Raw genomic sequence first — 26,669 nt, 5'->3', positions numbered from 1 at the left:
ACATAGCAGTTACTGATCCATAGCAATTCTAAACATTTTATGGGCAAATTCTGCCAGTTTCCCTTACTCTGGAGATGGGGAATATTCTTTGGTTAGACTTCAGTTCTGCTCCCTGGAAATGGCTCCCAGTCCATTGTTCTCCATGGCTTTTGGCTAAGACCGCTAGCATATCATTTCTTTTTCACCCTCCTTCGTTCCTTCTGAAGAGAGTATTGGACAATATTCCTGCTTCCTGCCTATGGAGAATTGGGGGCACAAAAGTCTTTCTACAATTTTAAGACATTTTTTCTACAGTCTCAATTCCTTTTAATCTATACTAACAGAACATTGCCATTTCAGCTGAATTAAAAACATTGTGGATTTCCTATGAATATGATGTAATTTTACTCCATGAGCTAAAAGCCACAACTTTATTACCCTTATAAACCTTTTAGTATAGCAGAGAAGTTCTACTAGGCCCTGCCTTAATTCTTTCACAGATCTTTATAAAGGATCTTATGGCCACATCTGTGATTTGATCTTTTGTCCCCAAGCAGTGTTTTATTTTGAGACATTTTCTGCTTCCCAGAGAGGTTAGGGATGAAAAACAGTGCTATGTTCCCTGTGAGAAAATCATGAACCCTCTATATTTCTTCTGTGTTCTGCTTATAAACTAGCTCGTTTTTCTTTAGAACATCTCCTTCTTATTTATAGCAGTTTATCAAATACAGCCAATAAGAGCCAGTCCAGCACCTTGAAGGTTTTGCCTGGAAATCTCACCACTCAAATCCAAAAGTTCATTACTACATTTTCTGTCTCCTTAGCTACAACAGGTGACATTTTTACTCATTGTTTCACCATTATATGAAGGTGCTCAATGGATATTTTGAATTGAGTGAATAAATGGAAAAAGAAGCTTCACATATAGTGTTGCAACAGAGACTAAATCTTTAGTCAGGTATTCTTCAATCTGTTCAGATGTTTCTCTCTCCAGTTTTTAAACCCGCCCTATAAAATGCCCATCCTCTTACACCTTTTCTCAGATATTAGATAGGCATACTTGCCTTTTCCCTGTTATTTCAGCAGATGAGTGTTCTCATATCTACACCACAAAATTTGCTGCAATTTATGGCTTGGCTCAGACCCTTCCTCTTTGGTCAGCTTTAGTCAAAAGTAATCTCATTCTTTTTTTTTTAATTAATTAATATATTTAGGCTGTGCCGGGTCTTAGTTGTGGCATGTGGGATCTTCACTGAGGCATGTTTAGTTGTGGCATGTGGGATCTTTAGTTGCAGTATGTCGGCTATTAGTTGCAGCACGTGGGCTTCTTTGTTGCAGCATGCAGGCTTCTTAGTTGCAGTATGTGGACTCTTAGTTGCGGCATGCATGTGGGATCTAGTTCCCTGACCAGGGATTGAACCCGGGCCCCCTGCATTGGGAGCGTGGATTCTTACCCACTGGACCACCAGGGAAGTCCCAGAAGTAATCTCATTCTTGTACTTAGTATTCATGTTATTTTGCCCAGTATGAGAATCAATCATGTTGATCTCTGACACCACAGCTAGGTTGAAAGCTGCTTGAGGGCAGGGCCTATGCATAATTTGTCTAAAGATTCTCTACAGTGTCCATCCCAGTTGCTTCCAAATAGTGTGTTTAGTAAATTTGTTAAACAAATGAATAAGTGAATGAGTAAATAAATGAACCAAATTTTCACCACACAAGGGCAGAGTCTGTCTATCTTGTTTATCCTTAGCTATAATATTAGTGCCTGGTACATGGGAGGTGCTCAATAAATATTTATTGAATTAAAAATGAATAAATAAAAAGCTAATTAATGAATGAATCAAAAATAAACAAACCCAGATTCATTATTCCTATTTTAAGAAGTTCCAGGCTACATTATAGTAGGAACTTCTTTTGTGATTAGTTTTAATAGTAATTTCTTAAAATGACCCAGGAACTCAATTCTATTATTATCCCAGTTTTCATTCTTGCTTGAAGACCTTTTCCCAGACAATGAGAATGAGGAACTGTGCACTGTGCTAACCAGGAGCTTCACATTTATAGTGAAATATTTCAAGGTTTCTAACAAGATGGATAGGACGCAGAAGTCTTTTCAGGCCAAGTGGGGCTGCGCTTGTCCTTGGAGACAGAAAGGACCAGTGCTTGTGTCCTGGGTGGGGTGGGGTAACCTGGTAGATCTCAAAAGTCATTCCTTTGGTCCCAAATATCTCCTTTCTAGCCGAAACATATTCCCTGCCTTTGAGAGATTTAGGGTTCAAGGCATCATGGTTGTCAGACTTTATTGTCTAACTGAATCCCACTTTCCACTCTCCAAATATTCTAATTTAGCTGGCCTGGCTGGAGTAGGTGTCAGGAAACTATTTTATCAACCACCCCACTCCCACGAGTCTGATGTTGATGGTGTAGACACGCACTTTTAGAAAAATTAATTGTCTGTGTGTGTATGCACGTGTGTGTGTGTGCGCGCAGAATGCAAAAAAAATGTCGCAAGGTGCTATAGGTGTCGTGGTGGATGTCTGCGTAGGATCGAGTGGGGGCAGAAAAGAGGAAGCTGTCACCTTTTATTAGAAGTTTCTGGATCCTTGTTCAGAGTCTTGGCCAGATAAGCATTTTCTTTTTTGCAATAATTTGTAACTTTTTTAGGATCCGTGGAGGGAACAATTGAAGGACTAAGTCCTAAAAGGACTAAGACACGCATGAATGTTTCCAATTTTGTTAAGGGTACTTCTTTCCTAGAAAATCCCAGGAGGGTCCCTATCGTGTGTTACATATTTCTGAGAATCCTTCCTCTAAGCTTTCTGCTAGCAAAAAATAAAAATAATAATAATAATGAAAGTACACTATGCTGGGCATGTATCCAAGATATCGACAGGAGAGATGGAGGGGTATGTGGGGCAGATCTGCTCCATGAGATTTCAGGAAAACTCATTCCCAAGCCAAGTAGTTAATGCAGTATAGACTAACTGAATTTTGTCTATTAGAGTAACATATCTGATTGTGTGCCTAAACTTGAACTTGGCGCAGTGCTTCACTTAGGGCTCTATATCTGTCTTCCTCCTTTATCCCTGTGTATGGCAACAGTGGGAGACAGAGGACAAAAGGTCTTAGTGAGTACTCAATAACCCTACTAACATCACAAAGCCTTGGGTAGTTGGGGATGTGTTTTATAAGCACTGTTAAGTTTCATCTCTTTTACTCCTGCTGTAATTATCTGTTGGAATTTTATAGGACTGTGGATGTTCTGAGAGGAAGGATTTAATCGTCAAGTACTTTCAGCCTAATTGGTTTTCAATTGGAAGAGAAGCCTTGGGTTTGGAAACTTGCCACATGTTAGCAGAGCATGTCAGTTCATTGCCCAGCTGTGGAGTTGACAGACATAAGAGAACCTTCTGACTTGGCAACATTTTTGGCGTTTAGTTGGCATATCTGTCTTCAGGTCTGCTCCTAAGGCTGTGTATTTGTCAACTGTGCCTAAGTTGGGCAGATATGGAGGCTTTTGCCAAGTCTCTTTGATACCTGACTGTGGCCATTAGTGAGGGCTGGGATGGAGAGCTGTAGCTATATTGCTATTCTCCATGGAAAGCCACGCTTGGGAATTTAATGATAATCAATCTAGTTTTCAACATCTATTTCACTGTAGTTTTGCATACACAATCAGACTGGCAAGCTAGTTATTTGTGTTGCTAAATAGAAAAGCCCCACTTGTGAGTCGGAAACTAAAGTCCAGAGAAACAGAAATGATTAAATAGATTGTTGGATATTCATATTATGGCTATGGCTGCACAATCATTAGTCATAATTTGAATATTAATTTATAATATGAAAATTGCTCACAATGGGTTATTTAATAATAGCTCTAGCATTTCATGTTTTCGCCAAAAAAGTCAATAAAATAAATCCCACAAATCTTAATATAAGTTAAGTGCAAGGATTCTGGGATGAGACTGGCCTGATTTAAAGAAGTTAGGTAACTTTTTCAAAGTTACTTAAGTGCTGAATAATATTTTTGTTGAAGTATAGTTGATTTACCATGTTGTGTTGGTTTCAGGTGTACAGCAAACTGATTCAGTTATATATATATATATATATATATACACACATATATTCTCTTTCAGATTCTTTTCCATTATAGTTTATTACAAGATATTGAATACAATTCCTTGTGCTATACAGTAGAAACTTGTTGTTTACCTATTTTATATATAGTAGTGTGTATATGTTAATCCCAAACTCCTAATTTATCCCCTCCCCCTTTCTCCATTGGTAACCATAAGTTTGTTTTCTATGTCTGTGGGTCTGTTTCTGTTTTATAAATAAGTACATTTGTATCATTTTTTAGATTCCACATAAAAGTGATATCATATAATATTTCTCTTTCTGACTTACTTCACTTAGTATAATAATCTCTAGGTTCATCCATGTTGCTGTAAATGCCAATATTTCGTTCTTTTATATGGCTGAGTAATATCCCATTGTATACATGTACCACATCTTCTTTACCCATTTATCTGTTGAAGGTCACTTAGGTTGCTTCCATGTCTTGGCTAAATAGTAAGTGCTGAATAATTTTGAAAAAAGTTACTTAGTCTTAAGACTTTCTTAACTCTTAAAATTGGAATAATATTCATAGTACTTACTCTACAGAGTTGTTTCAGCTAGCTACCATACTAATATATTTTAAATGTTATATTCAGTGCCTGATATATAATAAAAACTTGATAAATGTCATTATAAGTACACACATAAATAAAAACTTATATATATCACATATATGCACACAAGCACACACTTTCATAAACCTTCTCACATTTTGTCTTGGTAATCAGTTTTTCCTTCCCCTACAACCTTCTGCTATTAATGCTAAGCTATGAGGAGTGGGAAGGTATCACCTAGAATTGTACTTAAATATAAATCAAATATATGTAAATATACTTGAGATATGGCTAGCCCAAGTTGAGAAGTTCTGTAAGTGTAAAATCCATGCTAAATTTTAAAGACTATGGAAAAAAGATTTGGAAGAGTATGGAAAAAAGAATGTAAAAAGTATCATAGTAACTTTTAATATTGTTTACATGCTGAAAAGCTATTTCTGATATATTGCTTAGATGTGTTATTACATAAATAAAATCTGCATAGTCTTTTGGTAAAGGCAACTCTACAGACCCTCTATGACCACACTGAATGGAATACTCTTCCCAAACTATGTTCGAAGCTGCTGTTCCACTTTCTAGCCTTGCACTTTCGATTGTATACACCTGATGTTTCTATTTGGACCTCACTGTTGTCTTAAACTCATCATGTCCTAAACCATATTTTCATTTTCTTCATGACTGTATATTATTTCTGACTTTCCTGTTTTGGTTCTATTCTCACTGCCCTCGTGACCTCACCGCTACTTGCCGTTTACATGTCAGTAGACTTTCTTCTGGGGGCTTTTCTACTACTTGGTCCCTTTCAATCTATTTTTACCAAATCCAGATTCATCTTGCTAAAGCATCACTTATTTTTTAAAAATTATATTATTCTTCTTTTCAAAAACCTTCAATGACACCCATTTGGCCATAAGATAAGACCCACACCATTTATCTTGGTATTATTCTGATCTTCTCTCTAATTCCTTGGTCCAGCTTTCTATCCTGGAAAATACTAATTATTTTCTATCACTCAAATGCAACTTCTGGGAGTGGTAGACATGTATTAAGGTGCTTTGTATGCAGGAAATGGAGTAAGTTTTGCAAATTGTGAGGAGAGGAAGAGATTTCATTTTGGACATATGGAAGTTGATATGTCTTTCTGATGAATTAAAATTTCTTTCTCAACTAACTTACAAGAAGATAAGAGTCTCTCATTCTAATGAAAATTGAGATGCTGAGGATGTATAGAAAAAGAGAGTAAGTGGTCATTTGACAATTTCTCAAGATATGAGCCTTCTCATTGTACTACAAAAATTCACTAACCATAGGAAGGGGCTGTTTCAGATTCACAGTTACTGGGACATTTGCTCTGGGCTATTTTTTTCAGGAAAGAAGGAGGTTTGAGGTCTACCTTCAAAGGGAACATCCTTTGTAAGGTTACTGAGATAAATGGAACTGCCCATGGCCTCAGATTGTATTAATATTTCCCAGGTCTTAAACTTATAAAATTCTTTATGATTTCCAAATAATTTCATAATTATTAACTCATGGAATTGCCATTTTGGACAAAATCTGGACACAGAATTTAGCTGACCTACTCAAGGACAAAAACTATGTTTTGATATTAACTTCCATTGCTTTGCATTTGTAAAATGCAAAAACCACTCATAGCCTGAACTGTCCAGTCTCGACCTGTCAAGAAGTAGATGTTTCCTGGTTTAGCTATAAGAATTAGGTTTTTACTTGCAGAGGTGAGTTTACCCTGAGAAATCCATGGCAAAGTTTTCATTATGTACACTATTCAATTATTATTTACATTGGTTTTTGGTTGAGGGAAAAATAATATCCTGCTAATTCTTACCTTTACAATTCAAAGAAGTTTGACATATGCAGTAATCCAACCTTCGTTTCTAAATGTTTATTTTTTATTATAAAAGTAATGAATGTTCATTATAGTAATATTAGAAAATGCAGAAAGGTAAAAAATAGAATTTATTTTTATTTTTTTATTGAAGTATAATTTGCAAAAAGTGAAATGCACAGATCTTAGGTGTAGAGTTTGATGAGTTTTGAAAAGTGTTCATACCTGTATGATCCACACCCTAGTTAAGATGTAAAACATTTTCACCACCCGGGAAGCTCCTTGATATCCCTTTCCTATGTATCTCCATGACCTCCCTTCCCCACCCTAGGCAACCACAATTCTGATTGCTATCAGGAAGGCAGAATTAAACAACAACAACAAACTCAAGTTCTAACACTCACTGACAATCATTGCTTAGCGTATCAGCAGCTTTTGACATCACTGATCATTTCCATTGTAATACCCCACAAATTGGCTTGACTTTTGAGGCATGGCGCCCTCTCATTATTCCTCTCACCTGACTGGCTGCTACTTCTCTGTCTCCTTTGCTCAGTTTTCGTCCTCATCCTCATGTCTGATTGAACAGGGACAGTGCTTGTCTCTCTTCTACCTCTTCCCTACCTGCATATATTACTCATGGTCCCATGAAGTTGCATGACTTTCAGTGCCAGAATTTTTAAAATGTCATTACATTTTATAAACATAATGTTCAATGGCTACATTGTTATTCTATGGGGATGTGCAATGTGATTTACTTATCCATGCCTTTTTCATTGGACATTTAGGCTGTTATCTTAACTATTGTTAATAACACTGCAAGGAAGATCTTGGCACACAAAGTTACCCAACCTCCATAGTTACAATACTGGATAGATAACCAGGGGTTTCTGGGTTAAATGGTACAGACATTTTGAGGCTGTAGCTATATGTTGTCAAGTTGTTTTTCAAAAGGAATGGACTAGTATATATTCCCACCAGTATTACTAACAATAAAGAGAGATCTTTTCCCCTAAATGTGTTGAACTTTATTCAAAATTTTATAGGAGATATAAATGAAAGATCAATATATTTATTGGAATTTAACAAAATAGCTTATGTAAATTAGTTCAGAGTTTATTTGCTATTACTAATTTTATGTCAATACAGATAGTGTTACTCTGCTGTACGCCCACAGAATTGGGATGCCATGTTGTGAAGTCATTTATTGATTTGTTGATTTATTTAATTTTTTTGGCCATGCCATGTGGCTTGCAGGATCTTAGTTCCCTGACCAGGGATCGAACCCAGGCCCCCAGCAGTGGAAGCATGGAGTCCTATCCATTGGACCACTAGGGAATTCCCTGTGAAGTCATTTATATGATGAATGTGAGTCTTGGAAACGTAAAGACATTGGTTTGGTTAATGGCTTAATCACTTAGTAGCCATGAATCTGGACAAATTGTTTAAGATCTTTGAGCCTCAATGTTCTCATCTATAAAATAGGGCTAATAAAATTTGCCTTGCAAAAGTGTTGAGACAGTTAAATGAGATCGTGTATGTAAATCACGTAGCATGAGGGTGGCACACATAAATGTTAGTTCCTATCCTCCCTACCAAATTTAAAATACTTTTCTAGGTTAAGATTCCCACCATGGCATACGTGGCAATAAATTGTGAGCAAGCCATTTCTCATGTGGCTTACTGAACTCCTATGAATATAAGAAAGATTTTATTTGCCTTTTTTTTTTTTTATAAGAATGAACAAGCCAGGAAGAACTAGAGCTTTGCTCAGGACAAGGCAGACAGCTGTCATGTCAGGATGTGAGCAGTGTCAGTCAGGGATTGCCACATGGGCACTGGAACTGAGGAACTGGCCTGAGTCCTAATCCTGAAGGGATGGGGTTAGAGATGTGAAAGTATGAACAGGGGAGACAAGCTGAGGTGAGAACTGTGGCAGTCCCAGAAATTAGAACCAAAGGGGAAGCAGATGTTCAAGGTTAGCCAAGATGGATGTGGTTCCTAGTGGTGAGGAACAGATGAGGAGGCAGGAATCCTGGGAGTGAAACGCCTAAGTCATGACACCAACATTAGAGCCCACTTTTTTTTTTTTTGTGATACGCGGGCCTCTCACTGCTGTGGCCTCTCCCGTTGCGGAGCACAGGCTCCGGACGCGCAGGCTCAGCGGCCATGGCTCACGGGCGCAGCCACTCCCCGGCATATGGGATCTTCCTGGACCCGGGCACGAACCCGTGTCCCCTGAATCGGCAGGCGGACTCCCAACCACTGCGCCACCAGGGAAGCCCAGAGACCACTTTTAAACACTTTTTCTTTGAAATAATTTCTAATTTATAGAAAAATTTAGACATTAGTACAAATTACTTCTCTAGACCCTTTTTCAAATGCACCGATTTTGAACATTTTGTCATATTTGCTTTATCATCTGTGTATGTGTATATTTATATCTTTATCTATCCAGCTACTCCTCTAATCTTTACTCCTTAATACTCTAGTGTCTATTTCCTAACAACAAGGATTTTCTCTTACATAATCATAGTATGTGATTCAAATCCAAGAAACTGAACATTGTTACAATACATTCCAACTTCATTTATTGGCCCAATAATGTTTTTTATAGCCTTCCTCCCCCCGCCCCCCATTATGTGATCCAGTTCACGATCACGAACTGCATTTAGTTTCCGTTAATTTAGTTTCCTTTCACTTACCATTAGTCTCCTTTAACCAGGAACATGTCTCAGCCTTACTTTGTTTTGCATGACATTGACATTTTTGAAGATTAAAAGCCAATTATCTTATTGTATGTCTTTCGATTTGGGTTTTGTAGACCTCATGTTTTGAATTTGCTTCTGAACAACAGTCTTCTTGCTAGAGATTTGCCATTAGCCTCCTTATCCAGTTAGGAGCTGGCTCGAGAATTGTAGGTGTAGCAGGATGTGGGGAGCGTCTGTAGCCCATGGAGATGAAGTAGCCAGTGAACACAGGTGAGGCTGTTTAGGTGAGGTGTAGCTCTTGGGTCTGAGACAGGATTGTAAGCCCGAGTCACAGGACCGGAAGGGACCTTGAGGGGTCACTAAGTCCATCTGCTTGGCCTTCAGCAGAAACACATTTCCACTCACCCAGACACGCCAGCCTATTTTTAAACTCCTCCAGGGAAAGCAATTCTGTGTGTGCTTCTTGCTAACTCGTACTGGTGCCGCTTGCCCTCACTGTGTGAAATCTTCCCTGTGCCTCAGCCTGATTCCTCAAGGAGCAGGTCTTAAGCTTCCTTCTCATTCTGTTTTTATGAAGGACTCACATGTAAGTCACAAGCGCTTCATTATGTTTAGAGAACTGTATTTTATCACTAGTCCCTCAGGTATGTTTTCTTTAGTCTAACCTAAGGAATAAAAAAAGGAACTTAACCTATACAAATGTAAAGTATTGTTACAATAGCAATAATGGTATTATAACATTATCGTATCAATAACTACACATTATCATAGCAATAATACATTTCATTTTATAGTTGGATTTTCCATGGACCTGACTACCAAGGGGACACTTTAGAATATCATTTCTAGTCACCTATTTTTTAAATTTAAAAATAACACATTTACTGTAAAATACAAATTCAAACATTACAGAAGAATAAAAGAAAGGAAGTAAAATTCCTCTCTGTTTTCCCCCCTACCCTCAATCACATTTCCAAAACTTGGCTGCTAATTATAGTTTTGATGTCTGAAGTTCCAGAATTTTTCTGTACATACACAAACATATATGCATGAATGCATTCACGCACTCACCCATACACACACGTGCACATACTCCTTTTATGAAAATAAAAATGGGATCATGTACATGTATATTTCAGTTTGATGATATTTTTCTCAATATGAAAATGATACATGTTCTTTGTGGAACATATAACACAATCATAAAGGGGAAAACATTTTAAATCACCCATAATTGCACTGCTCACCTTAGGTACTGTTTGGATATTTTCTGATATTTTTCTATGTATATGTGTTACAGTATATCCTGCTTTTTAATATTGTTCTTTTCCTTGATCAACTTTGAGCATCTCAGGCTGTTTAATGCTTTTCTTCTTAATTTGGAGCCCAACTGGGATGTAGTTCTCTCGTGAAGTTAGGTTACAAGAGGCAGTGGGAGAAAGGTACACTCATGGAAAAGACAGCAGGCTGACAAAGAGCAGATGATCAGGCATGCAGAAAGAGTTCCCTCCTAAAAGGGAACACAGCATCGGTTACCCACACACCACTTGGTGAATAGGACTTCTGACAGCCTGAGACAGTGTTTTGTATGTGCAAGGCCAGACTCCCTTCATTCATGGTAAATTCATCACTATTGGCAGTGCTGGTAATAAAACATTGAATAAGATGAGCATAGGCCTTGACTTTTTTTTTTGCAGCGTTTAGTTGTTGTTTGTTTGTTTGTTTGGTTTTCTTTTTGTGTGTATGCCACAGAAACCAAGGGCTATATCTCATCAGCTTATGGGTGTTTCTTTTTTGTGCCACAGAAACCAATAGTTAAATCTCATTAGCTTGTGGTCTACTTGGATTTTGAGATTTTTCTTTTCTTCTCTAGCTTCATATTGTGTAAATTCTGATGCAAAACTTACCATGGATAATTTTTCAAATCAGTTCTTCTTGATGCATTAAAAAGTTCAGAGACTGGCTTTATATGCTTTCTTGTTAAAAAGTTCCTCAGCTTCGGAATATCTCAGGAGGAGAGAGACTATGGAATGTCTTACTTTAGGGGTTAAGAAGGATTATGTCAGTCTCTGCTTTTTTCTCATACCTATGCCTGCTCACGCCTTCAAGTTGACATGGCATGGTCCCCAGTTCCTGAGTCAATTAAAAGGAAAAAGGGTGAATAATGATGTTCTTCACATTACTCTTTTCCTTTGAATAGAGTAAATCTTGGAATTATGTCACATATCACACTTCAGATCATATGGTGTTTCCTCCACTCTACCCCCATACCCATTTCAGTTCATCGGGCTTGGAATCTGAGTGCCCAAGTGATAGTTAGTGTTGCAACTGTCTTATATCTGTCCCCTTTCCTCAGTTTCAGTGCAGAATAGGGGTTCTGCCTGGGTCCTCTCTTTTTAGCTCAGTTGGTTGCTCTGTTTAGCACTGAGGGGACCCTCATTACACACTATCCAATGGGCAAGAACCCTGAGACTTGCCTCAGTGTTGGCAGGTATCTTGGTTCCATTCTCTTATGCCATGGACAGAGTTCCTGCTGCATGAATACCTCTCCAGTAAGTATATACGCACATTCAGTTAGCCTCCTGGGTCCCTTTCAGCCAATCCTCATGAACTTCATTTGTTAAAAATGAACAAACATTTATTGAATGCTCATTAGGTGCCAGGTGTTGCTCTAAATGTCTAGGATACATTAATGAGCGAAAGACCAAAATCTTGCTCCCCATGGATCTTGCATTCTAGTGGATGTTTCAAGAATGAAAGATTGTGATACTGAGGCTGGGACCATTGTGCCGCATCAGAAACAAAACAGTTCTCCCAGATGCCTTCTCTGGGGTAAACATCTGTAACTTTTATTAAACCCATTGTGTTTATTCTCTCCTTTGTTCTCGTATTCTAAGGTTTTAGATTTGTGTCTAAATAGACCTTAGTTATGGCAAGCCTTACATTTATAAAAGGTTTTTTTCCCAAATATACTCAGCCATTACACTGAAAGTTTCAATGAGCCAAAATAATCCAAGTGCACATTTGCATTTGACAAAACTAACCGGTTCCTCTTTTTGATCAGTTAATAGATAGCAAAAGCCCTGGGTCATTGAAAATAAATGTGTAATATAAATGTTTGTGGCAGGTAGAGATTTAGATCATGACACAGTAAGAAAATAATCCTTGTGCCTGTGGAAATAATTTGAATTTGTGGGAGTGGGGTGTGGCTAAAACTTTCAGAAGTATAACTCCTTAAAATATGGATCCTCTAGAAACAGCTGATGAAAATAAACTTTAGCTCTCTTTGGGATTGTCCAAGATGCCCTGTGATTGTTTGTGCTATTTGTATTTTCTTTCTTCTATATGTTTTCTGGGATCATTGTGCTATTTTAGCTCTTACTTGGAGGTACTCCCTGTTGAGATGCTAAAATATCCTGAAAGTGGCAGTGCTGAATTTTTTGCATGCCCAGGAGGTGGGTAGTGCAGGATTGATTTGTAATGACACTTTACTGTAGAGTAAATTTTTAGCTGTAATGCTATTTTGGGCTGCTTGATCCCACCAGATTTGGAGAAGTTTGAATTACCTTAAATAACTAGAACACAGACACTCCTATGTTACCCCTGAGACACGCTCACTGAAGCATGGAAATTAATTCAGATATGCATCCAAGCTTCACTGAATTTTAATCTAAGTGTTTATAGGATTATTTATTGATATTTGGGAAATAAAAGTTATTCCATGATGAAAATCTGATTGAAGGTGGCAACAAGAGCAATGCCACAGTTGAATGTTTGTGAACTTTCTGTCTTGGTCAAGGAAACTGTAGCAGATTAACAGTGGCTTCCCATTCTTTGTTATCCTCCCCATCAACACATGAGATCTATTTCCCACCTCTTAAAACATAGGCCACCCTGTGACTACTTTGGCCAATAGAGTCCAGTGGAAATGATGCTGTTTCAATTCTAGACATAGCACTTAAGTGGACTGTAAGTTTTGCTTCTTCATCTTGGAGCCCTGTGCTGCTGTGTAAGAAGTCTGACAACCCTGCTAGAGAGGCAAAGTAAAGAGACTCTGACACTGCATGGGGAGAGAAAGGAGCCTCGCTGAGACCACTTCCAGCCAAGGACAGGCAAGTGGGTGAAGAAGTCAGCTTGGAAATGGATCTTCTACCCCCATTCACCCCAGCTGATACCATGTGGCTTAGAGATAAACCAGCCAGCTGAGCCCTTCCCAAATTCCTGATCCATAAAATTGAGAGCAAAACAAAATGGTTGCTTTAAGCTACTAAGTTTTGGGCAGTAATAGATAAAGGAAACAGAAACGTTTTGTTGAAATTCAGGGTTCCATTTTTAACAAAGGAGGTTTTATTCATTCATCCATTTATCCACCTATCCATCAGTGAAATATTTACCAAGAGTTCACTATATCTCTGATGGTACTGGGCTAAGTTCACAAGGAAGTTCTAATAGAATTTTGGCTTTGTGCTGATTTAACCTCAAAGTATTGTCTCATTATTTAGGAAATGAGAATCCTCTTTTTACATTTTCCTTTCATTTATTTTGAATGTGCACCTGAGTGCCTACCATGTTCCAGGCACTGTATAAGTTGTTGACAAAACAATGGTGACTAAAATAATATGGGTTATAGCCTCATGAGGCTTACTTATGATGGAGAAATACAAAATAAATTTTTTTCTTCCAATCTATAGAATAAGATGACAACATAGACTTCACAGGATTTTCTTTGAAGATTAAGTGATATGATGAATGTGAAAGCCCTTTTAAGTAGTTATTCTTTATAAAAGTAAAAGCATTTATTGAGTCTTGATGATAGTAACAGTAGCAGAAGAGCTCAGAGACAAAGCAGATATTTAACACTCAAAGTGAAAACATGAATGTATGTAAGTGACAACTTATAGTAGGAATTGTGACTCGGTTTTGGTGGGGGGCCCTTATTAGACCTCAGTTGATCCAAAAAACTTCTGAAACTATATGAAAGAGGTTGTGTAGAAGTGCATTATTTTTGGATCAGAAACCCAACGCTTTCATTAGATTTTCAAAGGCGTGAGTGATCCTGAAAGGTAAATAGCCATTGATGAAGAGAATAAAGGCAACTGCAGTATGTTAAGCCCCTCTGGATGCCAACCACCTGCTCAGTATTCTCACACATGCTAATTTTTTTTTACTAATACAAAGCAGTACATGTTTATTGTGGAGTAACAGATAAGTGAATACTCCCATAACTGCATCATTTATACAGCATAACATGAACATCGTGGAGTTACACACACTAATTTAATCTACGCAATCTCTGTGAGGAAGAGACTCTCATTCCCATTTTACAGATTAGAAACTGAGGCTCAAAGAGGTTAAGTGAATTGTCCAAGTTTAATAAACGATGGGCCTGGCATTTCAATCCAGCTCTGCCTGGTCCCAAAGGTCTTTCCACATATACCATGTGTATCAGTGAGAGTTCTTAGTTGCAAGCTATAGTAACCAACATGCTGGCTTAAACAAAAAGGAAATGCACTGAGAAGATATCGGCACTGACAAATTTTCTGGGAAACATGGAGAGACAAAATCATTCCTACGATTCTGATAGGGACTTACTAGGGACACACTGTTACCCCTTCCAAAACAAATGTCTGGGACGTAAGCTCAACGTGCCAATGTGTTTAATAGGTATTTAGAGAAGACCCAAATAAACAGATGCCGTCCTCACTTTTTCTGATCCTCTTTCAATGAAAGATTATATACTTTTTTTCAATCACTTATAAGACATATTTTAAACACCTATAAGAAGAAATAATGACAATATTGCTTATATTATTATAATCCTCAGTACTTCATAATTTATACCGAACTTGCACACATTTTATCTATTTATAATTTGATCCACCCAAGCAGTCTGGAAGGTTGATGAGGACAAACGTTTTTATCCGCCTTTGATAAGCAAGGAAACTGAAGCTGGTAGGTGCTACTTGATGTCCTCCAAAGCTCACATGGCTGCTAAGTGCTCTGATCCCCTATGTCTGGGGCTTCTTTCTACTAGATGTCCCATAGAACTCAAGTGCCTCAGCTGTACACAGGGCTGAGGTAGTTAGGCCCTCACCAGGCAGGCCTCCAACACTCTGCCCTTTTTACATGCCATAAGGAGGAGCTGGTTGATTGTACATACCTACAGACTGGGCATCATTGCACAGTGGGCAGCAGACTGGCAACTGTGATGCTTGGTCATTAAAACATAACCTGAACATAATGAAGTGAGGTAGATTGGCAGCACAATACGAATTTGTATCCAGACACAGATGTTAGTTTCAGGTGACAGGTTTTGCAAATGTATACATCAGTTATACTGGAGTTCCAGACGGGTGTTGTTGGGAATATAAGAGCCTTGGAAAGCCCCCGCTTAGCACTTCCCACAACTGTCCAGACTTCACCCTGAATGGGCAGAACATTGTGGCACCTGACTGCATCTCCCAGGGGAAAATGAGGGAGTTTTAAAGTGAAACTCCTTCAGTCTAATATTCTCTGGTAGCCTTTGTGGAAAATGCATCCTTTGGCTTCACTGGGGTTCACCGAAACTGGTGTAGGTTTAGGTGTTATTTTTGTGAAGCCTTATCTTCAATCTTCTGTGGGATTCTTTTAGTACCAAATGCAGAAGTGGACAAATGACCATGTTTCCTCTCTTTTTTTCATCCACATAACAGGCACAGCTACCATTTATTAAGTATTTACTATGTAGTAGGGGGCTGTGATACATAATTTATATAATTATACTATTTAATCTGTACCATAACTCTATGAGGTAGTTATTATTCTATTCATTTAACTGAAATTTAGAGATGGAAAAAACTTGCCCAATATCTTATGGCTCTCAACTATCTTTGGAGGGACCTGAACCTAATCTTTTCTCCCTCTAAGGCCTGGAGCTCTTCACACCACTGCTCAGAGAGAAGATTCTGTGTCTCTTTCAAGTCAAAATTGGAGAGTTCATGGTGTGAAGTGTCCACATCTTAGAACTGTTGTTCCTTAACTGCCTAGGGCCTTGCAGCAAAACAAAATGTGCCACCACGTAGAAATCCTGGAATACTATCTCACTTGGGTCCACAAGTTGATTGCCTTTACTACTTCTTTGATTCTCTTCACAACAACAACATGTAGCCTATATCTATCCAGAGAGGTTTCCCATCCATCTGTAGGACCATCTGTGGTTAGAAAAATATATTTCTCTTTACACCATTGTAGCTGCAGGACATTTTGGAGAGTTATCATTGAAGAAAGGAAGGATGTCCATTAGTGTAATGAAAAGTCAAGTGGACTGTTCAGAAATTCACTCTTTTATGCAGTCCTAGGATTCTGGACTTTTTAGCCAACCTGATATATTTATAAACCCCCTTCCAATGATCCAGTGCTATTAAGATGCTCCCACTTTTATTCTCTACCTGTTCCCTTTCTGTCATGTTCTTTACCTCAGCTCTTCATCCTTAACATTCTCCTCTACTGTGTCTTTATTAAACACAGGGACAATAGTAGTGTCTCCCATTACTTTGGTGTTCTCTATCTAAAATGGTAATTAAATAATTAAATTAATTTTAATTAAATAATATGTATGCTTTTTTTTTTTTTTTTTTTTTTTGCGGTACGCGGGCCTCTCACTGCTGTGGCCTCTCCCGTTGCGCAGCACAGGCTCCGGAGGCGCAGGCTCAGCGGCCATGGCTCACGGGCCCAGCCGCTCCATGGCATGCGGGATCTTCCTGGACCGGGGCACGAACCCGTGTCCCCTGCATCGGCAGGCGGACTCTCAACCACTGCACCACCAGGGAGGTCCAGGACTCCACAGTTCCACTGCCAGGGGCCCAGGTTCCTTCTCTGGTCGGGGAACTAAGATTTTTTTTTTTTTTTTTTTTGGCAGCGCAGCCAAAAAAAAAAAAAATTCATTAATTGTTGTCTAATTTGGGGAAATCAGTACTAACTGGCTGTCATATAGGACTTGTCAAATTTCAGGGCATTTCCCATGTTCTTTTGTGGTGGGCTACTCCTAAATACTCTTTGAACTGATCATATGTATTAACCATTCTTGCTGTGATACTGTATTGTGAATTTTATGTTATTTTCATCATCATCATTTTTTTTTTTTTTTTTTTTTTGGTACGCGGGCCTCTCACTGTTGGGGCCTCTCCCGTTGCGGAGCACAGGCTCCGGAGGCGCATGCTCAGCGGCCATGGCTCACGGGCCCAGCCGCTCCGCGGCATGTGGGATCTTCCCAAACCGGGGCACGAACCCACGTCCCCTGCATCGGCAGGCTGACTCTCAACCACTGTGCCACCAGGGAAGCCCCGTATACTTTTACACAGTAAGTATGTATTACTTTATATGTAACTGTGTGTTAAGTACTAGGCTAGGTCCTTTATAAGAGGGGTCCCCAACCCCTGGGCCATGGACTGGTACTGGTCCCTGGCCTGTTAGGAACCGGGCCGGACAGCAGAAGGTGAGCTGCGGGTGAGCGAGTGAAGCTTCATCTGTATTTGCAGCCGCTCCGCATCGCTCACATTACTGCCTGAGCTCCACCTCCTGTCAGATCAGCGGTGGCATTAGATTCTCATAAGACTGTGAACTGTGCACGCGAGGGATCTGCATTGCGTGTGCCTTATGAGTGTCTAATGCCTGATGATCTGAAGTGGAGCTAAGGCAGTGATGCTAGCGCTGGGGAGTGGCTGCAAATACAGATTATCAGTAGCAGGGAGGTCTGATTGCACAGAGGCCATAATAAATCAATTGCTTGCAGACTCATATCAAAACCCTATCAGTGAGTGGCAAGTGAAAACAAGCTCAGGGCTCCCCCTGATCCTGCATTATGGTGAGTTGTATAATTATTTCATTATATATTACAATGTAATAATAATAGAAATAAAGTGCACAATAAATGTAATGCACTTGAATCATCCCGAAACCATCCCCCGCCCCCCGGTCCGTGGAAAAATTGTCTTACACGAAACCAGTCCCTGGTGCCAAAAAGGTTGGGGACCACTGCCTTGTAATATCATTTTCAATATTCACAAATCTTTATGAAATGGGCTTTTGAAAATCTCAGTTTCACAGATGAGGAAGCTGATGTCCACTGGGGCTAAAAATCTTGCCCACGTTCCTACAGGCAGAAAGTGACAGCCAGGGAGAGACAAAGCCAGGACCAGAACCTGTGTCTCTCTAAAGCTTATGCATTTTTCACAATGCCATATTACCTTTTAATTTCAAGACCAGTAAAATAGTTAGTAGTAATTTCTTATTTCTTATCCTACCGTCATTATTGAAGTCCTAACTTCTTTTGGAATCAAGTTGCTCCTATGATCAATTTTAGGAATTGGGAAATTGTATAGGTTGAAAGATCCCTTAAATGGATGTTACCCTCTAAAGAGAAAAGCTCTTTAAAGCTGTTGGAATCTGGGCTGAAATAACCAATTTCTATCTATGCTCATGTTAGAAAGGCTTAACCTAGAATAGCTTTTTGAGTGAAGCATTGACCTCATTTTTCTTCTTCTCCTAAACAGAACCAGTTGGAGATAAGTATATGTTTATCCCTTGTCATTTATTGTTGGTGTCCTTAATGGTTCTATAGATTAGCTGCTTTATGCCTTTATGTGTGCATAGAGAAATTTCCTTTGGTTTCTGTTGGTGTTAATTTCCAGATACCATGATTGCTAACTGTCATGGCAAAGACCAATGAAATTCTCTCTGGCACTGTGAAGCCCATTTATTTATGTGTCATTGAAGTGTTTTTCAGTGAGCCTCAGAGATGTCAAGTTTATTTTTCTGTAATAAGAAAGGTTAAATAAGCACATTTTAACCCCATTATTATTTTGTAACATGTACCAGTTTGAGGCTTCTTTCTTACAAGACTGTAAACTTTCAAAGCTGAGACTATATCTCTGTATCGTGGTGCCTAGCACAGGGCATATGATCTGTGTTATGAAACTTAACTTTTGGTTTCCTTTAATATACTGAGAAGGAAGGAAAGACTTGCAAGTGTACAATTAACGGGGCATTTACTTCTCCCTCAACAACAACCCTCCATGGCTTTATTTTGGAAGTGAGTAATGATTAATTCATTCAACAAATGTTTGAATATCTATTATATTTTGGGAACTGTGATTGGTATATGCTGTCAGCTCTCAAGGAGCTCAGAGTCTGGTAGGGAAAAATACCTCAAACGATAAATTACACACAACATGGAGATGTGTTTACAGTGCCGTGGGGCACAGAGTAGTGAGGGGCTAAGTCTTCGAATTGAATGAACAAAGATGGAGGGGATATTCCTGCTAGATAAAGGGGAATAAGTTTCCCAGTTAAAAGGTAGAGCAGGCTTGAAAGTATGGGTGTCAACAAAGTATTTGGATAAACTGGAAACGTTACTGGCTTTAGAGTAGAATGGTAGAGATAGTGGGAGAGGTGGTAGCTTGGGGCTAGATGGAATCATGCAGGGCCTCGTGTGCTAAAGTTAGGAATTTGGAATTCCTTGTATAGGCAAAGGGGTTAAGGGAAGAGGCTCAAGAAGTTAAGTGAGAAAGATTACTTTCCTTTTTCTCTTCAATAATGGCGACATAAAATACCAAAGAAATATTTACTAACTCTCTGGTCAATCAGGAAGGGCAGCAGGTGAGATAGGACGGACACCATTAGATAATACGAAGAGAAAACCAATTCCATTTATTTCCCCATAGTTTTGATTAGCATTTTGCTTCTCTGATTGACGTTAACTCATTTGAACAATTGCAAAGTGGGGCTTTGGACCAATCTTTTCAGGAAGATAGACAGGAACCCCTGGCATTTTCTTCTTTATGTTTTGTTTTTATTGAATAATTCACTAGTCATTTACCAGGAGGAGCCCAACTATCCATCTCCAGAATTTCCTAAGGGATTGCATCCTTGGCCCTCATTCACATGAGCAGCCTTATTAAGGATTTCATGTTTTTTTTCTTCTTCCACATGGTCTCAGGAGAGGAGGGAAATCCTGTTTGTTATACAATGTAACTCATTGCATAATGGGTCATTGCAATTTCTGCAAAGACAGAGGCCAAAGGAACTTGGAAGGAAACAAAAAATGGCATCAAAATGTGATGTGTCAGTGGAAAAGAGAGAGTCAGGGAACCACAGAGGGAAAAGAACAACTATTTTTTGCTTTCTATGTCTCATCAGTCATTAATTCTAAATTCTATAAAGTGTTAATGGGATATAATTTTCAAAAGAGAAGAGGATTGGAATTTTAAAACATATAAGCAAAAAAAGTGAGAGCTATCTTTTGAAAAAAATCCCTTTGGATGTAATTCAGTTCATTCAATTCAACAGATATGTGTTGAATTTTGCCTGTGTGTCCTTGAGGATTTCAGCATCTCCTGGAAGAATTGCTCATGTGAATCACTAGCTGTGCTACCATGTTGTAAGTTAGAAAGATGTATAAATTGCTATGAATACATATAAAACAGGGACACTTAATTTTGCCTTTAAAGTTGGGTAAGGGTTTGAAGTAGAAATACTTCCTTTCTTACTTAAGCTAATGCTTGAAGGATGAATTGGAATTTTCCAGAAATGAAGAAAGTGTATTATGCGAAGAGGGAAAATTAAGGACAAAGCTTGAAAATGGAATGGAAGTATATAATACTCTGTGGAAACTGCTCAATTTCTTATGGTCGTGGAATCTAGGGTGTGTGAGGAGAACCTTGGGAGGATGTTGGAAGGCAGAGTATCAGTTAGAATCCTCTGGTTACAAGCAACAGAAACTGATGGAAGAACTCATGCCAAACATACACACACACATCACCACCCCAACACACACACACGCAGACACACGTGCACATGCACACACAGACAATTTACTGGAAGCATACAGTGCTACTCACAGAATCGTAGGAAATGCTGAAGAGCCAGGATTCAAAATAGACAGGAACTGGGGCGTCAGAAACCAGTGGTGGTCTCTTCAGGCAGCCTCATGAGGTGAATCATTTTCAGTGAATTCCCTTAAACATCAGAGCTCAGTGAGACGGCATCTGATTTGTTACAACTTGGACACCTCCTGGCTTGAAGAGATGAGACCCCCTTGATAGAGAGTACCATCAAGTTAATGGTACTGATGGGAGAAAGTTAAATTTCCTAATCTATTTGGTTGCTATTACCTAAATAGATGGAAATAGATACTGGCCAGAACAATGACAAATGTCCATTAAAAGTAAGATGGAGCTGACTTGTGAAGGGCTTTGTATGTCAGTTGAGACTTTTGAAGCATATTTTAGAGGTAGAATCAACAGGGCTTCATGGTCTGTTGTCTCTTGGGGGGATGATAAGAGAGGAATCAAAGAAGGCAACAGAGTTTTGCCATAGATGAATTCATGGATAATACAAAATGTTATTGAGATAGGTGTTATGGGAGGGTAATAAGTCTATTTTGAGAAGCCTGCCAGATATGTAAGGTAAGGATGTGGAAAAATAATTTTAAAATACATATCAGACCTACCTAAATCTGAAAATTTCCAGAACAATCCCATGAAGTTTTGTTAAACATATAGTAATCCATTCACGTCTTATCCAAAAGTTACTGCTTGATCGCCTCTCTGATCTAGAACACCACTCAAAATAAGGAAGGAAGTGAAAAAAGACCTCTGAGTCATCAAAATGGATGTCAGAGGACCTGCCCGTGCTACTGAAACATTTTGATCACAAGAAATTCCCTCAAGGACTTCTCTCAGAGACAATTCATTTTACTCTAGAAATGATTATAAAGATTATAAGTATGTGCGCTATTAGTTTATAGAAGATTAGGAGCAGCAAATTATAAGTGACTGTGAATGTGGGACATACTGATAACTGCTGAAAATGATAGCCTGGTATTGAAGAAAGAGAGAAAATATAAATTTTCAAATACTGAAATGCTCTAAAGCATATGAGTCTGGAACACTATAACATAACACTATAACATGGAGGAAAGCATTCTTCTGCCAATAAATAATCCTTAGTCCGGATAGGATAAGTTATACTGTAGTAAAAAACACTACCAAAATCTCAGGAACTTAACGCCTTCCTTCCACAAGGTCTACTTCTGGTCTGGGTGGCTCTCTCAGGTGACTAATCTCCACGTAGAGGCTCACTAATTTAGGCTACTGCATACTGAACACTTGACTCTCAACACAGTATCACTGAGTGCTGTGACAGGGGGAAATTATCCTTGGAGGGCCTCCTTCCTGGCTATTAAGTGTTTTGCCCGAAAGTGACACACACACATCTACCATTGAGTAGGACTAAACATATAACCTTGTCGAAGTGCAAGGTTGGGGAAGGCAAGTGTAATTCTCTCTTGTGCCAGAAGGAGTGTAAAACTAGATATGGATGAGCACTAAAGAGCTTTCCTGCCGTCATTCCTGTACTACAACCTCATGTGGTAATTTGAGTTTATAACAATGCTGGAGTCATCTCAACAAAGTTCAATCCTGTTTGATTATATTTTACTTTAAAAGAAAAGAAAGACTATAAGGCATTTATTTCATTTTATTTGTGAAATGGTGCAGAAAGCCTAAGTCCTTGTAACTCTGTCATCATCTGTCTGTGCAAGACCTCCTAAAGTATTTAACAAAAGATTCTACCAATAATGATGAAAATAAATAAAAAGGATTTAACCATAAGAACAGAAAGACCTCCGTTACCTAGAACAGGAGTTGGCAGACTTTTCCTGAAAAGGGCCAGAGAGTAATTATTTTTGGCTTTGTGGGTCTTATGGTCTCGGTCTCAGCTACCCAATTCTGCCGTTGTACTTTGAAAGCAGTTATAGACAGTATGTAAGCAATAGGTGTGTTCCGATAAAACGTGATTTACAGAAATAGCTGGTAGGCCAGATTTGACCCATGGCCCGTAGTTTACCATCCCCTGATCTAGAATATTTCCTTGTGGACACCTTTGTGGGAACCTTAGGGCTCCTCAGGGCACCTTTTGAAAATTATGAAATGTGGATCCTTTCTAAATCTACTATTCTGCTCTAGTCAGATTGGACGACTTTCTGTTCCTCAAACGTTATCACATGTCTGTGCTTTTATCTGTGTTCTTTTCCCTCCTAGGAGCTCCCTCTTCTTCTAAGGTCTACTCCTACTTTGGGGGCCAGATCAAGTTCTGCTTACTCTTTGAGACTTCCCCTTGAGGCCCTGTCACCAGGGAGAACTATTTCCTCTGAATTCCAAACTATCTGGCTCAGTGTCTCACTGCCTTATTGTTTTTCTCTGTGGCTATATTGTCTATTTCCTACTGGATTTTAAGTTCCTGGAAGGCAAGAAAAATGTTCCAAATTTAATCTTATGACCTAACACAAAATATTTACCTTTTACCCTTCTTCCCAATCACAGCCAAGCTTCTAGAAGATCTGGCCACACTGGCTCTATTTCCTCCTCTCCTGTTTACTCATCTTTTTAATGTCATCTTACCTCCCACCTTCACCACTACGCTAACACTGCTGTTGACAACACAGCCAAGGAACTCTTTCCTGCCAATTTCCAACTGGCATTTTCTCATCAGAAATTACCTATCCACTACTTTCTTATTTGAATCTTTCAGCAGCATCACACTAATGGCCCTCCCCTCTGAAATAGTCTCTTCATTTTACTCCCTTGGTACTATCATCTCCTACTCCTCAATCCCTATTCCAGACATCTTTCTCAGCCTCCTTGCTGAGACCCTCTTCCCCTTCTTGCCCTTCAAATATCAGTGTTCTTTAGGGGGTCCTATGCCTTTATCTCTTTGCATTTGCACATTCTTCCAGAACAGTATTCTTACACCTGTATCTTCAATTAACTCTCATATCCCGATGACTCCTACATCTATTTTTTTTTACTCAGGCCTCCCTTCTGAGCTCCACACCTACAAATTCATTGCATATGAGACATCTCCACTTGGATAACTTAGAAGCCTCTCATATATAATCTCTCTAAGGCTAAACCCTTCATCTTTCCTTTCATCCTATATTTTCTCTTCAGTGGATGGTATCACCATCTACTTGTTGCCAAATCAGAAATTTGGCAACCATCCTTGATGCATCTGCTTCCATTAAGATTCTTTTTAGATTTATGTTTCTCTCTACTCACCTGCTTCTCTCTTGGCTCATCCCGCATAACAGCAAGATTCTCCTAACCAGTATCCCCTGATCTAGACCTCCTGTCTAGTCATCTTAATCCATTCTACATATCACAAACAGAGCCATCTTCTAAAATGCAAATCTAATGCTCAAACATATTTGTAGCCATCTTTGCTTCAAGATGATTTTCATTCAGTTTAGCGCACATATATGTGCTGGGCCCTACACAGTCTGATCTGACAGCCTCTCAGCCTTCTCTCTGGCCACCTCACTTTTGGACTCTGCCTAATTGGTTTTTTCAACACCATGCCTGGAATCACCCCTTCCCATCTTGTGCCTGGTTAATTCCTGTTTTACTATGAGCTTTCAGCTAAAATACCACTTCCTAAAAGAAGTTTCTCTGACCCTGTAATGCTAGCTTAGGTGGCCATTATCAAAGCTATTCACAAATGCTCTCATTTTTCTCCTTTTGGGCACACGGTTGGATTGCGTGCTCATCCAACCTGAAGTTGGATGTGATCATGTGGCTTTCTCTGGCCAAAGAAATGTAAGCAGAAATAGTGTGTACCACACCCAGGCAGGAGCCTTTAAGAGCCAGTGTATGATTTGCAGTAGCCACCCCTCTTTCTCTCAAGGCAACTGCCTTACTCTAGGTGGTTGAAGGCTCTGTTAGTCTGGGTCCCTCACTGAGAAGACTCGAGCACAGCTCTAGCCATCTAGCAGAAATATGAAGTGTACCCAGTTGTTGTTATAAGCCACTAAGATTTGGGGGTTGTTTGATGTCTTGACTTAATCTAGCCTATGTTTATTAATATAGTGCTCCTTCCTGTATAATTTGATAGCACTCCATACTTCTGCCTTTACTGTACCTTCATATTCTCAATCGACTATATGCTTTATGAAGATAGATTATGCCTGTTATTTATCTTTTTATCTCCAGTACCCAGCAAGTGTCTGGCACTGAATAGCAAGGATAATAATAGCAAACATTTCTATAATGCACTTTACACATATTCATTCCCTTATTGTCTGCAATAATTCCAAGAGGAAGTTTCTATTATTATCCCTATTTTACAGATAAGGGAGTAGAGTCACAGGGAGGTTAATAACCTGCTCAAGGTTACACAGCTAGGAAGTATCAGAGCTGAGATTTGAAGCCAGGCAGATCTAGATCCAGAGTGGGTACGCTTAACCACTCTGCTATGCTTCCTTTCTCAGTAAATGTTTATGGACTGGCTGAAGCTAAATGAGTGGATAAATTGGTGCTTGAGCAACTACATGTGTTTCTGTACATAGAAAACCTTTCTCATCCTCTTCCTCTCTGTCTCATTCAACACTACACATCCTATAAAAGTCAGCTCAGTTATCAACTTCTCCAGGAAGCTTCCTTGATCTCCCCAATGTTAGATACCCTTCTACTGACCTGCATTAATCCACCATGCATACCTCTAATATTAAACTCAGTTTAATAAAGAGTTCAGAAATTGGATGAGATCATGTAATGAAGAAAATAGTCATCTTCACTTGAATATTGGCTGAAACCATCAGGCATCAGTTAATAAGAGAAGCACAGAGACCGTGGCCACACTGCAGGTCAGCCCTGTTCCTCAAGATGTATGGGGTGCATTTAGTGCAATTTCCAGCAAAGGCAAGAAAGCCTTAGAGGGTGATTGTTTCCAGTAACTAGGTAATTGTGTGTTCCAAAGCTAGTCCCAACCTCACTGTTTCCATCTGACTAAGGTGCTGGGCTCTTCTCCATACATTCACAAGGTGTCCAATTGTCTACATATTTGCAACAACTCCAGAACCTCATTCACCCTCAGCTATTTGTGAATTTTTACCCCTCTATTCTGCCACAGGTTGAGTGTATCCTTTTAAGAGCTGGTGTGGGGAAAGCATGCCCTTGGATGTGGGTAAAACAGAAGTATTTGGGCTCCGTAGTTTGGATACTGACGAAGCTTAGGCTTACCTCTCGGCAAGATATATGGAGTTTCAGTCTGCTGGGGAGGAGGGGGTGCAGAAAACTACCACAGCAGACGGACTTTCTGCCCTTGGGACATTTTAAATATCTTAAGTCCTTTTTGGGGAAAGTGTATATGAATTTCTTCCCTGGTGGCCTGGCCTGAAATTTCCCTTTCCCAGACTCTGGCAGGCTGCCTGTAGGATTTCCCTAGATAAATTTTCTAAATGATCATTAAGCCGTTATTCTAGTTACTGCAGAGGACATTGGATGGAGAAGGCACTATGGAGAAGTGAGATATGGCCGGACTCATGTCAACCCTCTAGACTTCTTCCTCTGGTCATGGTGGGCTTATGCAAGGGTGGCAGGGCATAGGAGGGTGGGAGATGACAGATCCCGGGTAGTGGCAATGTAG

General features: G+C 39.3%; 1 protein-coding gene across 3 annotated transcripts in view; it reads left to right on the top strand.

Moving 5' to 3' along the window:
* The window catches only part of METTL15 (methyltransferase 15, mitochondrial 12S rRNA N4-cytidine), a 382,575-nt gene that overhangs the window by 268,648 nt on the left and 87,258 nt on the right, over positions 1 to 26,669 (top strand). Inside the window, exon 6 of one of the 3 annotated variants that reach the window (XM_067749556.1) lies at positions 17,390 to 17,547. The exons of the other annotated variants lie outside the window; for them this stretch is intronic. Coding sequence (XP_067605657.1) covers positions 17,390 to 17,547 — 158 coding nt within the window. The remainder of the gene's footprint in view (positions 1 to 17,389; positions 17,548 to 26,669) is intronic. 3 annotated transcript variants of the gene reach the window in all.

The sequence above is a fragment of the Pseudorca crassidens genome, chromosome 9 (genome assembly GCF_039906515.1).
Source record: "Pseudorca crassidens isolate mPseCra1 chromosome 9, mPseCra1.hap1, whole genome shotgun sequence".
Taxonomy (NCBI): Eukaryota; Metazoa; Chordata; class Mammalia; order Artiodactyla; family Delphinidae; genus Pseudorca; species Pseudorca crassidens.
Note: the sequence above shows the minus strand (reverse complement) of the source record. Positions and strands in the feature narration are given on the sequence as shown.